General features: G+C 33.9%; 1 protein-coding gene across 2 annotated transcripts in view; it reads right to left on the reverse strand.

Moving 5' to 3' along the window:
* The window catches only part of LOC134529388 (kinesin-like protein costa), a 215,075-nt gene that overhangs the window by 101,431 nt on the left and 95,848 nt on the right, over positions 1 to 17,796 (reverse strand). For both annotated transcript variants that reach the window (XM_063363403.1, XM_063363404.1), the window contains 4 exons: positions 16,496 to 16,792; positions 10,154 to 10,290; positions 4,593 to 4,829; positions 1,633 to 1,907 (listed from right to left, as the gene is read on the reverse strand). In XM_063363403.1, the coding sequence (XP_063219473.1) occupies positions 1,633 to 1,907; positions 4,593 to 4,829; positions 10,154 to 10,290; positions 16,496 to 16,792 (946 nt within the window). The remainder of the gene's footprint in view (positions 1 to 1,632; positions 1,908 to 4,592; positions 4,830 to 10,153; positions 10,291 to 16,495; positions 16,793 to 17,796) is intronic.

Here is a 17,796-nt window from a genome sequence, read left to right on the forward strand (position 1 = left end):
AGGAACAAACAGCAGAAACAAAGTCGGCAGTATCCAAGATGGCGGCCTCCAGCGGAACAGAAAAAAAATCAACAGCGATGGTGGCACTCTCTAGGAACAAACAGAAAAAAGTTGACGGTATCCAAGATGGCGGCCTCCAGCAGAACAGAAAAAAATCAATATGGTGGCCATGATGAAAATTTTATTAATAGTGAGTGGGGCACTCGATTTAAAGATAGCAGATCCAAGATGGCCAACCAAGGTCAAAGTTCAAGGTCAATGTCATCCAAGATGGCCACCGTGACGTCAGAGATGGACGTGACGTCAGAGCTCGGTCGTCACCACGTGCCAGCGCCAGTGCCCGGAGCCCAATTTGTATACTACTGTGAAGATATTCTAATAGAGCATTGATGTAATGAATGAGTGAGGGAAACAGGAGTACCCCAAGAAATCCATCTCACTGCAACATCCACCACGTTTCTCACTGTGCAATAAATCCAGGTTTGACCCAGACCACCTTGCTGAGAAGTGATTGATCATACCACTACTCAAACACAGTGGCTCATGCTATGGCAGAGAACCATTGATTTGCCTGGAGATATTTAGGGGAAATCGTGGAAAACAAACATCAGGATGGTCGGTGTATTAAGACTATGCCACTAAATAAATTTTGTAGACATGTACAAAATATTATAAAGCAAAAAAGAGATAAATAGTGTGTCAAACTGTGAGATGATTACCAACACAAGAGAAATTATTTTCAGAAAGTCTTGAAATGATAATGTTGTATCTAGTAATGGCCATAGTTTCAGAATGAATGCCTAGCTTTCAGAAAGAAAACAATGGAAGAAAAATTTGTGATGTGACTCCATTATATATTTAGAACTGTATGAGCTTCGGGGAGGAAACTATAATTTACACACTGTTTCCTGAAAAAGGTTAATGTTACAATTTATACTGCTTATACTGGCATAGGCCTACCAAATATTCGCATGTACTCCAGCTTCTAAATGCATTGTAAGACACACCTCCTTTTGAATACGAACAAAACATTTCCTATGTACAAACCAATCAGACAATTGCTCAATTCACTAGCAACCGTCTGATTAAGACCATTCTTAGAAAATTTGTGCCTGCCTGTGCACTTACACATGTGTCTAAGGGCAACTTCTAAAAATTTCACGACTAAATTTAACACATAAAATTTTATTGATTATAGTGCTTCTTATGCTGAACATCCTAGTGTTTAACACACTGATTATTTTAAGTACACTTATAAAAACTTCATATGAGTTGAAATTTTTTTTTAATTTTTACATCAGTGTCAGTTCTTCTGTTAATTATAAGTGAATGAATCATACTAACTTTGTGGTTGCATGTTTGATGTGTGTAAAAATGGAAAACGTGGGAGAGGTGGTGGAGAGAAGGTACTGATAGAGAGAGAGGTTTTCGAAGGAGCAAACTAAGAAAAAAAAGGTGTACACCAAATTATTGAATGCAAAGGATGACAAAGTGCTAAATCTGACATTATGTGTAAAAATTTTAATGGCTTAAACTCTTAACTATGTCTCATGATAAAAAAATTTTTTTTTAATAAACTCAAAATCATAAAGACAAATATAACACACAATAAATTACAGAAACAAGACTTACGTTTTTGTAGCATCAACTGCAGTCCCTTCCAATTCTTTGGTTTCTTTTAAGGATATTTCACAACACTGTAACAATTTTGTGGGCTCTTTGTCATATTTTTCTATGTTTTCTTTGCTTTTATTATGAGCTCTAACACAGCATAAAGAATTATCAGCACACGTTGCATGAGACTCTATTGTCAGATTTTCTGAACGAAGTTTATTGCAATTTTTTTTTAAACGTTCCTTAAGAGACAGCCTCAGCTCATTTTTAATTAAGTTTTGTATAAGCTGCTCCTAAAAATAAATTTAAAAATGTGTTAATAAAAATATAATCATGACTCTTTAACTAAATTTAACATATGTGTGTATGTTCTTTACAAACTTCTTTTGCTGTTAAAAATGTATATTGTATAAAGTGAATAAGTGAAAAAAAAAAAATGTTTATACAAAATAATGAACAACACACATCACAGCTATACAATCACAAAATCAAAACTTAAAAATATTAAATTTTAATTCAATTGATAAAAGTAGTTTTAGAATTTTATATGTAATTTCAATTTTTACATTACAGTTAATATGTAATGGGTGAATTCACTGTTTTGAACCAACAACTGCCTTGCTGTAGAGATCATGTTAAATTTTGAGTTATAAGTATAACATTAAATAATAAGAATGAATGGTTTAAAATTTATTTTCTTCTTTTCTTATTCTTAACGGAAGACTCGGTATCAAACATCTGCTATAAGCCATCTAGTGAAATGAAAATCAATGTTGGTAAGTTTGGGCATATTATTAACTAAGAACTAAGCTAAATAAAACTTTACTAAAAATAAATCATTAACAGATAGGTTTTTAAAACTTACTGGACTTCAGAATTTGAAAAAAGGCACATTGTGAACCTTAACTCCAACAAAAAAGATGACAGACTTACTGGTAATGTCAACAAATGATTAAGTTACAATGCACAAGGACATATTTACCACTATAAATAAGCATAATCTATATTATTATGTATAAAAAATATATTCAGGATGAAATGCATTTATTTTGTCAGATAATGTGGGACATCTTAGTTGTGTTTGTGAATACACAACAGCCTTAGTTATATCTAATGTGGCTATTTAAGACTTCATACGTCCTGTAATTTAGTTAAACAACATGTACAATATTTTGTATTCTTATATTATAGTTTTAAGAAAGTGTTTGCATGCTGAAATAAAAAGATTAACTTCTTAAATATAAAATTCATAGGCCACAGAGGGTGGAGGGAGGTCAATAATTATGAAAGATTTTAATACCTGTTCTTTCAACATTACTTATTGCAAGGGCTGAAATGCCTTCGGTGAACAGTCTTACTATTATTAGGGAATTACTAGATTTGGAGGGAACTTCAATTAAAATAGATATACCCTGGAAGATAGTTTAGTTTATTCTTTTCTAAATCATTACAATAATTTCAATATTTCAAAAATAAACAAACAAACAAACAAATTATTATTTCTTGGATTATTGTACATTTACTTTCGATCAAAACTTTATGCACTTCACTTCTTTAATAGATTTAAATAAACATATATTATTTTATACTTGCAGAACAAATACATTTTAGACTTGTAAACTCTTACATCTAATAAAGCCATTTAGATTTATCTGTCTTTTAGATGATTTATCATAATAAAAAAGATGTCTCTCCTTATCTGTGGTTGTAAATACTGCAGGCCAGGAGCCGACGTGAGATGGACGCGCAAGCAAAATTTGGGGCGAGCCGCCCATCGAAACACGATCAGACAGCGGATGCCAAAACCGGAAGATAGAAGCTATACAGATGGATCCGAAAGTCGATGGGGAGAGGCTGGCACCCACTGCACAATAAATCAAGATGAATTAAAAACAAAAAAACTGTATGCAGGCAATTCGTGAGGCGAACAGAAAATTTGTTCGAAATGAAATTTACAAATAATAGCTTCCACTTATCAATACTGTGGGTAGGTCAGTCGGCACACCATGACGATGGCAGAGATTCCAATTTTGGTGAAAGATAATCCAAGGATCAAAAAAGAGATGCACTACACTACATATTTAAAAAGTAGCAAATTCTCAGAGTACTCTCCGGTTCGTTTGAGAACTACATCCCAAAGTAATTGACCGTTCAAACAAAACTTAGATCAACTCGTGTACAGACAAAGTATAGTGAAGACCGGCCCGAGAACAACGGGGACAAGGCATAGTTAAACTTGCCCGGAAGGGCACAAGTAGGAAGGGGGGGTTAGTTCCTAGCCCTTGCCACTAGATGGCATTGGTGGTTCCACCCAGGTTTTCCCTATTTTCCTGCCAGAAGCCAATCAATTAATGGTAGTGATGATAAAAGTTATAGTTAATACCAATTAATGAGAGAATTATTTAAAATCTTTCATGCAAGCTAAAAGCATTCACTGTTAAAGTACAGGCAACAATGACTTGCTTTTCAAATTAATTTCAAACTTTAGTAACCTTAATAATTACGTTAATTTTTTAGATAGTACATTCAATATGAAACAGTTAAACATAAATTTAAACAATTTTTTTTTCATTTATATTATTATGATGTTAGATTTTATTTATTAAAAAAAATCACAAATAATTAAAAATTCATTTATTGTTAGATTTATTTATTTATTGTTAGACTAATTTACTATTTCAATTTGAAAAATTTCACATACATTTACAATTTATTTTCTAATTAATAATTGATCATTGTTTGGTATGTGTTGTTGTTTTATACTCTATTTTGACTTGTATGTTGATCTTTGTTTATGTTTATAATTTTTATTGCCTGTCATTTTTATGAGTGTTTACATTTATTTGTTGCCTGTTTATTTGTATTGTGTGTATGTATTGTATTTAATTGTATTTTTCGCATACTACTAAAGTTTCATAACTGTTGGTGTACATGTTACAATATTTCTACACAAAACCATATGTGAATAGATTCCATACCTTCGTTGAAATGCATGCCTTCATCTCTTCAATACCTTTTAGAGATTCTTCTAATTCAATGATCACCTGCTGGTACTTTGTTTGTTTACCACAACTATTTGATGTTAAGAGCTTCAACTGCTTCAATAAATTTGGTAAGTCAGTCAACTGTGATACTGGTACTTCAGACTTGAATGCACCTTCGTCAAAGCGATCCTTTGCAATGCCATCTTCCTTCTCCTCATTTTTCTTAACAACCTACAATAAAAAAATTGAAAAATCATTGAAACATGAAAACTGTCCCTACTATTACACTGCATTTGAAACAATGATATGTTCCATACATGGTAAAATATTGCTAGAAATTTGTATGGCTATTTTGAGCTTGTTGAAAAACTGTCTCATTTTCTGTGTTTCCTCATAGACTTTCAATAAACGCTGACCATAAAATAGCACAGATTTTCAAGAAAAACTAACTATCAAACAAACATAAAAGAAGCAAGAGTTCAGTTGTGGCAAGTACAGTAGAACCTCGATGATACGTTCCCGTTTCATACATTTTCCCGTGTCATACACCGATTAATTTTGGTCCCGCCGAAAGTACTATGTTTACAATGGTTTACTTTCCCGGAACATACACTTATAAAATCATTAATTTCCCGTTTCATACGTTTTTACGAAGCGTAAAAGCCCAAAATTCACAAATTTTTTTGTTATATTCCTCCTGATAAACTACGTTTTAATGCTTTTATTTTGAAAAACGTTCATTGTTTACATTTGCAAACGTAAGAAAATAACTTTATCCCACCATAGATATTGATAGTATCAGGAAGACTGTGCACTTCGCTAGTAGCATCTATGGCCAGCACCAAGCGAGACTAGTGGCGCAAACTAGCAATGATTATGAAAATGGTGCACGCGCTTTACCAAGGCATGGATTTCATATTTTGTGCATTCATTAATCTTTGAACTGAATATACCCGTTTGTTATTGTTTTCTTACGATCGGAGTGTTTTGTATTTTACGTTTCTCAAGTTAAAAATATTATTGAAAATTGTTCTGTTGCATAAAGTTGTTTGTAAAAAGAAACAAACAAGCATAAATTTCTGATTTTCTTTTTACAATAGCCTAATTTTTTTAATTTATAATTTAGGCTTGGTGACTTTTCCTGCCCTCCAAGAAAGGACTTCATAACATTTTGTAAGGCCACTGTTTCTCATGTCAGCTTTACTTGATTATGGTCTGTATTTTACATTTCTGGTGGTTTTATTATATGTATATATAATTATGAATTCATATCTTTCATATAATGCAATTATTTACACATTATGTATTTAAGTTTAATCTGACATTGTGCTTGTATGCTAGATTGAAAAAAAAATTATTTTTGCCATTCCCTTTTCATACACTTTCCCGCATCATACACCATTTTTGTGCCCTCCGTTGAAAAGTGTATGACAGGGGTTCTACTGTAGTTATTAAATAATGTGTGTTCTATCATAGGTGATATTCTGCTGCTACAGCACTGTCAGTGCACTTATGGTAGTTAACTAAACACATACAGTACCTTTAAGAGTGTCTGCTCTCATTCTATATTGTGATTAAAGATGTCATCGTCTTGGCCACAAAAGATTCAGAACCAATGAATGCGGGTATGTGCGCATTGTTTTCTGCACATAAATATTCTATGTTTACTTTGGAGTGTTACGTGACCACAGTGAGGAATCAGGAGTTTTTCACATGTGTGGACACAAGGGACAGACATAACTTCTCAGTATTCATTTTGGGACAGTTATATAAAACTGCTGAACCCATATGTTGTCTGCAGAAAAAGTGAAGATTTGCAACAACAATGGGCAATTCTCAGATATGACTGCTTTGTTGTAATGCATTCCAATGCACTGTGGTTTTACTGCTTTAATTGTTATGCTATTATTTTTTAGTAAAAAGTATGCACAGTATTTATCCAAATAAATGCTAACTTTAATTCTAGACTGCAGTGACAGTCTTACAGGAGGGGCGATGGGAGCAACTGCTCCCCCCCCCCCCCCCCCCAATTAACAATGTAACTAAAAAAAATTACTTTCCAAGACGACATAATTTTGTTGAAATAACCTAAGGAGCTATTTATTAGTTTTGAAATTTCTGACTCCCCATATAACTTGGAGGTATTTCATACCTACCACCCAAAATACCCCAGTCATCTGTTTCCACTCCATCCCCCCTCCACCAAATCACCCCTCCCAAAATTCCAAGCTGGGTGCACCCCTACTAGGCTGGCCTCACTCCACTGGAAGAAACAATAAGTTAGTTTTAATCTTTTTCACAAACACCATATCCATCTTGCTACAAATTAGTTTCTTCTTTAATTTATCTACCCTACATGCACTCACCTATAGATTTACACCAATTATTAATGACCTATGTTGAAGGTTACGGAAGGAGGAAACCCTAATTTATTTATTTATTCAAAAAGAAAGATAATTTTGTCTTAACATTTTCAATTAGTAATAAGCACTAATGTAGTAATAAGCATAATAGTTAATAATGTCTTAATATATGACCATTTTTAATGCTATCCACTTTTAACAGCCATAAAAAATATTTTAGGAAACACGTTAATTGAATTGTGATCAAATATCTGATTTTATTGATGCTAAAACAACACCCTCACATCTAGTTAAGTTCAGTGTTCTCAGAAATCATTCTAGCCTCGTACAGAGTGTCACCTATGAATGCCAGTGCTCTTGGCACTAGTCAGCATTATCTAAACGATAGCTGACATTACTGGAACCCTTAGCCAATGAAATCAGATAGTGCTGAACCAGCTGCTATGTAGCTCAAAAAGTGCAAAAAAAAATGCTTGCATTAAAACAATTCATCTTGAAACTACTTCTGTTGTAAAAAATATTGCCTTGGAAATATAATATTTAAAGTGATAAATAATGGCAAATGCATCATACACAAAAGTATTATATAAACTCTATAGGATTTATTAATTCTACTGATATTTATAAACAAAGATTCACTATTGTTATGTTTTACTATAAAGTTATGTTTGATGAATGTATTGTTACGAACGCGAGAGAGAAGACAGCGATGCCAGGTTCGGAGCTGGCTGGCGGCCCCGCAAGGTCACTGACGTCACGCGCCATCCACTGACATGAACCAGGTCATGCATTCCTGGCCGAATTACAAGGGTTGTCGCTACCCTCCTCCTCCTAAATGTTCCCCATGCAGCGCCCTGCCTCAGCGCCGGACAGCCTTTGGGAAATCCGCAGGCCATCACGCGAGCTGCCGATACCCTTCTCGACGCGTCAGGCGTGGATCGGTGCGGGATGACGTGACTCGTCATCCTGGGCCGTCACGTGAGCTAACAATGCCCTTCTCGACACTTGGGGCATCGAGTATGCACAGGATGACGCGACTGGCCCCAGCCGCACTCGTCACTTCTAGAAGGGCGCCAGGGCCTATATAAACCTGGACACCGGCCTCCGTGACAGTGGGTGGCTCGGCGAGTTGGAGTAAGCTCCTCGACGAGGAGAGTTTTTGGGTGGCGAGAGTGCTGCGGGTGCGGCAAAAGTCCCGAGCGAAGTATCGAGCGGATCCTCGGCGAAGGGTAGTGCGATGGCGGTGACGAAGTGCGACAAGAGTTCGGCAATGGAGGTCCACGAGGAGTGCTGCGACAAAAGTTGCGCGAGGGGTGCGGCCCAGCGAGGTGTGCGGTGCGTAAGGACTTGAGATGCTGAGTGCGAGTAATTGATTAGTAGGCATTTTAAGTACGATTATTTATTAGTGTTGTAAATATTAGCAGTCAATAAAACTGTGCAAAATAAATAAATAATTGGGCTATCCCTATACGAACCCAGTTCTTCCCACGATGATTATTTTAAAAATCGTAACAGTATCAATAATTTAAAAAAAAATTTACTACAGTAAAATACTTGAATGAGTTAACCAATTAATATTACTTTAGGTTCAAAATGAAACCAGAATTTTCTATGTTTGCATAACATTTGTAAACTAATATACATTCATATTTTTAGGCATTACATTTTTATGCAAGCTACTTAATAAGCACACAAAAAATTATAGTATAATATTATAAAGAAACAGACCTGTTATATTGTCGGACAAAGTTAGAGTGTGAAAAAATGGAGGTGCTGCCAAAAGGTGACAAACAAAATCAAAGAGCCATTACCAACAGAAAACTCCACACCCTCGAAAAATCACATGAGAATATCTTCGCAAGAAATCTCAGCCCATCCAGGCCTGGGACTGGATCTGTTATTCAAAAACAGAAAGCTTTTGCAACAAACCGAAATGTGAGTCACAGAGGAAGTGACACAAATATTTTTATTACATCACTAATGTTTGTGAAACTTTATAGTCTAATACTATACATGACACAAAAATCTTTTAAAAATACTACTAGGTACTACCGATACTAAAGCAACTTGCACAGTCATGAAAGGAAAATTTTAAGCTACAACTATTAAGGGGCCCACCTAGTCAGAGGTGTAATTGTGTTAGTGAAGTGGCATGTAAGTGCGATGCTCGCTAGTGCTCCAAGTGCGGTATCATCTCTAAGCGCATGGCTGTAGACTGGGGCACAGTCTTCTCGTCATGCATAAAGCAACTATGAGATTTAAGCAGTAACCAATGAAGATAAATGTTTAATGCAAGTCCCTTGATTGCTTTCAAGAATCTGTACTGGGTGCTTCATGCCTAAAAATTATTCTGAAAAGATGCATTCAAACCATTTTCACTATTATAAAAATACATTTTTAAAATTAAATACAGAAAAAAAACTAATCATCTGCCCTCAGAGTATTTTTAAATGCTTTTCTTAAACAGAAACCACTGAAATATCTTAAGCAGTTTTCAAAGCAAGTAGTGAAGCTCTGCACACCACATGTGCGAGGTATGAGAGGCCCTTGAGGTTGATCAAATGGAGTAGCATTTTCCTTTGCCTCAAGTCAGGACTGTGCAAGAAAGACATGACTTGAGGGAAAGGAAAGTTATACTCCATCAGATTAAACAGCAAAGTTTTTGCTTACGGCTCAGATTCACCCACCATGTTGTGTTATTGCATTTTTGAGCCATTATTTTTTATCAATGATAATTTATTTGGATGTTTCAATATATAAGAATTGCTTTTTGTGTTCAGTAGCAAATATGTCACAGATATATGCTACTGGTTATCTAATATTTTTAAAAAGTGAAGAAAATATTCACATTTAAATTTTTGCCTGTTTGACATAGTGATCAGTCACTGTAAGTTCATTTTCCGAGTTCCTATAGCTAAGCAACACTTACAAAATTGGTTCTACCATCATTTTCTTCCATTTTCTTTACCAAAATATCTGCAGTTAGCAAAAAACCAAAAATTCAATATGGTGGGTTGAGCCAAACCTTAAGATTTCCTTACCTGATTGTGCCAGCCAGTCTACGTATCTGTAACACAACACACTGCCATGATTTAGGATATCAGAACTAAAATTCTACACTGTGCAGCCAGAAGAAAATTATTTTCACTGGAAAATAACTTAATGCAACGTGTTTTCATTGCCTATACTTACACTAACTTTGTCCAACTGTAATTCTGATATCAATATATTTGGAGAGCTGGCCATCTGACATATACTATTCCTTCGTGCAGATAAATGTTTTGGTGTAATCTCTTGGCAGGAGTCAGATTCTTGCAGCTCTGAGTCTCCTATAAAATAAATAAATGAAATACAACAAAAAAACATGCAAAAGTAATGAAACAAATACAAAATAAGATGAAAACCCAAAAAATAAGAACCTTCAAAACATGTTAACCCCAAACTTCTGTAGTATTAATGCAGGCCTAAGACAATTCAGTGCATAATTTCAAATGCCATCTTGTTTTTTATCAACCTAAAACCAACCTAATTTCATTTTACACCAATGAAAACTACACAAATAAATATAAAAGTTGTATGATTTGATATTTATCAAGTTCAATTTTATTTAAAAGTCTTTGTCAGATTTCAGTGCATTTTCAAGTGAAAATAGATCTACAAAGTTGCAGGACACAAGGCTACTAATTAATTACTCACCCTAACAAAGCTATTTCTGTGGCTGCATGCATAGTAGCTATCTATAGCTGGTATTTGTCTGAGTTTCTTATTTAACCTTAGCTATGTTTCATAACATTGGACACAGATCACAATCTGACTGTGTTCCAATTGGCACATTTTGGTATATAACTGAAAACATGAGGCATTTTTGTCACAGAATTAATTATGTATAGCTGTAATGTATTTTTTAAATTCAATCAACTTCAAACTATTTGAATTGCAAAATATGAATTTTATTTATTTTGTCTTCGAATTGTGTGAAAAAAAGGCAGGAACTTTTTCACAAACTTAACCATGTGAACAACATCTTATACACCGAAACAGATAAATAAAACTAAGATTAATAATATCACATACAAGAAACCTAGATACACTATACTCTTATTGAAAAACAATGTACCACGTAAAAATGTTTTTAGTAGGTAATAAATATATATATATATATATATATACATACAAACATTTAAGGAAATATCTACATAACTTTACTCATATCAGCTGAATTATTCCTAAAATTACTTATTGGTGGTAAACAAAAGGATGACTAGAAAAGTAAGGGCCTACAGAATATTAGTCCCTGCTAGTACAATGTATGGCAATTAAAATGCATATGTGACTTAGAAAAATTATGCCTTCACTTCATTGGTGTTGCCTTCAATAATGTTATTTACAAAAAAGACATACATATATAAGTATAATGATGATAAGCAGTCCAGAAGAGAAAATGACACACGTAAGTGGACTTCATCGGCACTGCCTATTAATTTTCAGTCATATGAGTTCATAACACTTACAGTGTATCATCACTCTCAAAGATAAGCAGACTACCAACCATTAAGATTCCAAAAAAATCTAACAGATCAACTAATGAAAACCAACATAAACTCAATACTATGTTGTTTTTTTTATCCACACTGTGAAAATAATTTTTTTCTTTTATATGTAAAATTAATTATTTTTAATAATTCTCTGCATTGGTCGAATATATAAAAACAATAATCCTCCATTCAGTTCCCAATTTACACTGTCACAAACAAGTAATAATCAAGGTGTTACAGCCAAAAGCTTGCAAAACACCAAAATAAAATATGAAAAACTAAATCCCAAACATAATGGAACATAGCTTTTGGCATTCATTAATGTCCTGCTGTGAAGAAAAATTAGACAAGAGTATTACAAAAATCATAACAGAAGCAACATCCAAAGTGTAAAGACTGGTTCAAATGAAACTTCCTAAAACTTAGGTTAATCAAATGTTTTATGTAATTACTGTACTTAGAAATATTGCAGCAAATTAAATGCCACTTATCAGTCATTACAAATGATAAAAATGCCATCAGAAATCATTTTGTAAAAAAAAAGTGAAATTTGTATCAATGAAATTGAAGTACTTTATTACAGAAGCTCTTCAGTCTGCCCAATATTGATACATTTTTAAAGAGTTAAAATATTCTGACTACAGAAATAAATCCAAGACAATAAACTTATTTGGGCTCCCTTCATGTACATGTTATTCTGCTGACTGTTGCTTGCCCTTTACCCTTTTAAATGCCACCAATAAATTGTGACCTAAAGCCAGCTTCAAACAACACCTCACACAGCTACAAACCCGAAGAAACTGGATCACTACATGATTTACTATGTGATCTCCGGCCAGCTGTAAACAACACCTCATATGATATAAACCAGGAGAACCTGGATACCTACATGCTTTACTTTGTGGACTCCAGCCAGCTGCAAACAACACCTCACACAGCTACAAACCAGAAGAAACTGGATCACTACATGATTTACTATGTGATCTCCGGCCAGCTGCAAACAACACCTCATATGATATAAACCAGGAGAACCTGGATACCTACATGCTTTACTTTGTGGACTCCAGCCAGCTGGAAACAAAACCTTACACGGCTATGTACTCTGGGGAAAAATGATCTCTACATGCTTTAGTTTGTGTTGGAAAAAAAAAGGATATGACATGTAGATGGACTATTTATAACGCTGTATGGAAAGCTGAAGTATGATGGGGAACCAATGAAATATAGTGAAATTCCGTTATAATGTACTTCAGAATAATGTATCTTTCAGTTCAAACGTATGATTTTAAATTCCCGCTCAAAACACCAATCTAAACAATGAAAAAATATTTCAATTTAACATTAAAAACGTATCCTACCTTTCAATACAACGACCATTCTTTTCCAGTTATCAGGAAAATTTTACATAATTTTTACTGTGTTTGTGCAGGGGTTCTTTAATATAAATGTATATTATGATTAATTTTTATCATTTTCAAGAATCGTTAACAAGTATAAAACGTAAGCAAACACTGTCTCAACGATTCATAGAATCATATTACAGTATAATGCACCGTTCTTCCTCCTCCATGGATCACACACTTTAGTGCACGAGACGATCTAAACAATTGATTGCTGTCTCGCCCCTCTTCAAGACAATTGTTTTTAGCTGCGCCATCTTTTGGTTATTTGTAGAGCACGTTTTAAAAGTTTTAATTAACGCAGATACAAACGTTAAATAAAAATTATATTTTAACTTATATATATGAAAAAGAAAATCCAATAATGTTAATTTATGCAGGTTAAGTTTTGAGCTGTTTGGTGCCACAACATGGACGACACGCTTTAATTGTGTTGCCATGAAGGTCGGAATGTCGCCTGGCACAGCCATGCTCGCGACGCGCGCTACTAGTGCAGCGCTATGGTTATTTATGGATGCAAGGTTTGTTTACGTTTGACGTGGCGCAAGGCAAACAATATTGTTGATTGAATATTTTAATCAGGATGGATGGCCAAAAAGATAAAAAGAAACGCAAGCAATTCACTTTGAAGGAAAATATAGAAATTTTAAAACAACTTGACAAAGGCAGGAAAAATGCAGATGTGGTACGGTCGTTTGGTTTGGTGCCCACTACACTGTCAACAATAATAAAAGATAGTGAAAAAGTTATTTAACTGCTGGTCACAAGAGACTTCGCCTAGGAGATAAGGGAATTCTAGCCCAATAAATATACATATCTGCAAAATAGTTTAACCCATTTGTCATTTTGTGTTCGACAGATGTAAATTTTGTATATGTGGGCCTAGAATTTAGGCTACTGTATTAAGTTTAGTAATTTTTTTTAAATTATTGTTATTTATAAATATTTGCTTCCAAGCTAATGTAACATTTGATCCCCTACTACTTTATTTTTAAAAATTCAAAAATACTACGTTTTAAAGGTAAATATATAGACTTTCAGAATAAAACACTTTCATTACTAAGAATAAAAGTTGAGGCTTTATTGATGTACTTTATAAAGTGATTCTACTGTATATCACTCATTTACTGGTTCCAATAGTAGCCGTATCTACACCAAAAAGCAAAATTTTAACTAAGCATCTGTTGCCTCGGTCTAGGACAATGCAACAGGTTTTAGTGAACATCACAGTATAACATGTGCCAGTGCATAAAAGAACTCTTACATCACCAGTGATCAACAGTGTTTCCTGCTATATGTATGATGCAAAAAATGTGCATTAAAGTGGCCTCAGCTTTACCTGTGTTTAACAGGTTTGTTTCTTAACAGCAAAATTGGCCATCATTTATTATTGCATATTAAGTTGCATTTTAAATTAAAATATTAAAATAACAAAAATAATTGGTTGTGGTTGTGATGCAAAGCCGTAAAATTACCACAATATATTTGATTTTCAAAATATGTATAAGTATTTGAGGAACATTGTTCCCAGGGCAAGTGTCCTGTGTAACAAATCCCAATGTATTTTAACATAAAATATTAAAATTAAGTAAGTATGTAGTTGAATGTGTTTGTTATTGAAACTTTACAATCCTACTAATATTATAAATGTGAACATATGTTTGTCCCTCAATCTGGCTCAAATAACTCCATATATTCTAATTACATCGTGGAATAGAACATAGGAAGAATACTATTTTATAATCTTAATCCTAAAGGAATTAACTAAAATATGTTAGTTTGACTGTTTTCCCCTCAATCAGTCTCAAATGGCTGCAAGGATTTCAAAGAAATTTTGTATAGGTACTTGGCCAAAGAGCTTTGAGTTGCCAAATATGTTTCACTTCTATCATGTGTACTGAGTTACATGCAATTACGTGGAATTCTTCATCAGAACCGTGGTGCTTCCAAAGACCTTGTTGCTACTGCCAACAATTTGAAAAAAGGAGAGGTTGTGTCCCGTCGAGATGGTAATGTCTAACTAGTACTTTGGAAGGAGAAGCGAGTTGTGAAGCTTATCACAACCATGCAAACAGCTGCTATTGTTGATAAACTGAGGAAACAGAAGGCTGGCTCTTCTAGTGATGTTCAGTGTAGGAAAACAGAGATTGTAGTAAGTTACAACACATACATGATCATCTTGAACAAATGGTGAAATATTATAATGGTGAAATATTATCCCATGGCTCGAAACGTAATCAAGTGGGCAAAAAAAGAAGTGTCCATTTTTTACTGATGGAGGGCATATAATACATTCGTAGTGGTGACAAACCACACTTGCATAAGGTGTACCAAGTTTGTAGACTTTTATCTCAGAATGCAATGACATCATGACTACAACTCCTGTAGAAAAAAAAGTCATCAGTTGCTAGATGAATCAGGTGATGAGCCAGGTGACTGTTCTAGTGCTTAACCTGTTGCCAAGCCACCAGTGCAGGATACTGCATCAAGATTCTTTAATGGCATCAAAAAGCACCCCTTGTAAAGATTACTCAGGTCGGGAAGAGAATAAATACTCTGAGGCAGTGCCACGTGTGCTCTGTCAAGGGCTGTCAACCAAAGTGTACCAGTTTCACATGTTCATCCTGCAACATTCCGTTATGCCCAAATGCTTGTTTTACAAGATACCATAGTTTTTTACAAAAAAAATTAGTAATGAATTTGTTTAATTCAAGTATTTTTGCTTTATAATTATTTATTCAGATATTTTTGTGCAATTTCTGATAAAATTGTGAACTTGAAGGCATACAATTGTTCTATAAACTATAACTGTTATTTCTAACAGAAGTTAATGATAACTTTAATTTTTGTATTTCTTGTACATAATTTTATGAGCCCATTGTTGTGTTTTCAAAAACTTTTTTGTATCTTTTCAAATTATGTTTGAATTATTTTGTAAATACTAATATCTTATGCTCATACTTTTTACTGATAGAAACATAGAACTTTCTTATAAAAAAAAATACTTCACAATGATTAAATTTTGAATCCACTGCACATATAGAAAAAATTCTCTGGAAACGCTGGTACACGAGAGCCATTTTTTCGAGAACTGATTTGGTAAGTAATGTATTAATATCCTCTGGAATAAACATTGGACCAAATAGCTATACAAAAAGAACATACTCCAAGATGTACACACCTGAACAGGGCAGAGTTTCAAAAAATTCTCTGTACATTTGTTTGGCGTCAGATATCCAGTCCAATTTAATATTTTACTACAGGCAGAGTACAAATTTAGATAGGCATTATTTCCATGAAAGTAAATGTTCATCTGCCAAACAAGATGTCTTCTGTAAACTTATAGAGCCATGTGTATTTTACTTCTTTGCCAGCTGCCAATTGGCACACTCCCCCTTGTTTTATTTGTAAAGTAATGAGCTAACTAAACAATACACAACAAAAAAAAAACCTTACATTAAATTTTCATGACACACAAGCTGTTATGCTTTTCTTCTATATCATTAAGTCACTTAAAGATAAAAATGTCATTTTGATACACAAAATAACTTATCATTATTAAACTGCTTATAGCGAACATCAAAAAGCTATAAGAATACCTTCTTTGCATTGTGAATCCAGTTCAGAATTTTCCTGAAAACTCTCCCCATTGAAGTCAGAATCTTGTGCACTACAACTTTCTACATCAAATTTTTCTTCAGTCATTTCCACAATTCTGTCAATTTGTTCTTTAAAAAATTTAATGTAGCCATCCAACTTCTCTGAGAAATCAGGACACCCAATGTTGCTATCAGGCAGAGAATCACATTCCATGCCTGACGAACCACCATCACTGCTTGCGCTCTGCGGTACCTCAGCAACAGTACTATTCCTTTCTTCGGGTTCAGTTAACTCATCTGAAATGAACATACAAACTCAATTTGGTAAAAACATTTATTTAAAAATTAATTTAGGGTTCCACTACAAGACACCAAATAAGTAGAATTACCCACAACCATATATTTTAAGGGACTATCTGCAATCAAAATATATATAAAAAAAAATTGTTTCAGAGATGGGAATTTCAATGCTTTGATATCTTGATACCCATTGATACTACCCCTAATAAATAGTATCAAGTATTGATATAAATTTCTGATCCTTTAGATACTGCAGCAGAATCAACATGAATTTCTGGCCTATCTATGCCAGCTAGCAAGAAGTCCTCAGCTTTTCACCAGCTACTGTCAAATCTGAATGGCAGTTGGTACAGCTGGACTTAACAGACAAGAAAATTGTTGTTTATCTCAGTATAATGTGTAAACTTTGTGGAACATAATATTATTTACATTTTTTTGTTTAGTGTTATTTTTTAATGTACCCATTATATTAGTTTTATTATTATTGATGTGCGATCAGCTCAGCTTGTTTACCCTTGTTGGGATTGTCAAAACAAAGATAGTAATAATAATGATTTCATTATGTAGTTGGGTGCCTATTTTAGTTACTACCTTTTCACCACAGTTGTATGTGTAGTGATAATCAGGTGTGACAAACAAATTAGGAGTCAGTGAACTACAGTGGCTTACAAGCATACACTGAAGGAATGTAAAATGTGTAGAAAACAAAACAACAAAATAATGAGGGTCAGAGTTGCTCTGCGAATAAGGTTAACAAATTACAATATTTTAAATACTAAACTTTATATCTGGTAATGTGGACAGAAAACTTGGTATTGGGTGTAACGTCACCCTTACACACACAAAATGCACAGACACTTATATCCTTGAACTTCAGATCATACAGTTAATAAATGCATTTAATAAAGCAAAGCTTAGCATGACTGTAATGGAATTAGCTGGTTAACTGACTGGAAAGTTATGTTGTGCACATTTAAATACACCAAAAGTCCTGTGTAAAG

The sequence above is a fragment of the Bacillus rossius genome, chromosome 2 (genome assembly GCF_032445375.1).
Source record: "Bacillus rossius redtenbacheri isolate Brsri chromosome 2, Brsri_v3, whole genome shotgun sequence".
Lineage (NCBI taxonomy): Eukaryota > Metazoa > Arthropoda > Insecta > Phasmatodea > Bacillidae > Bacillus > Bacillus rossius.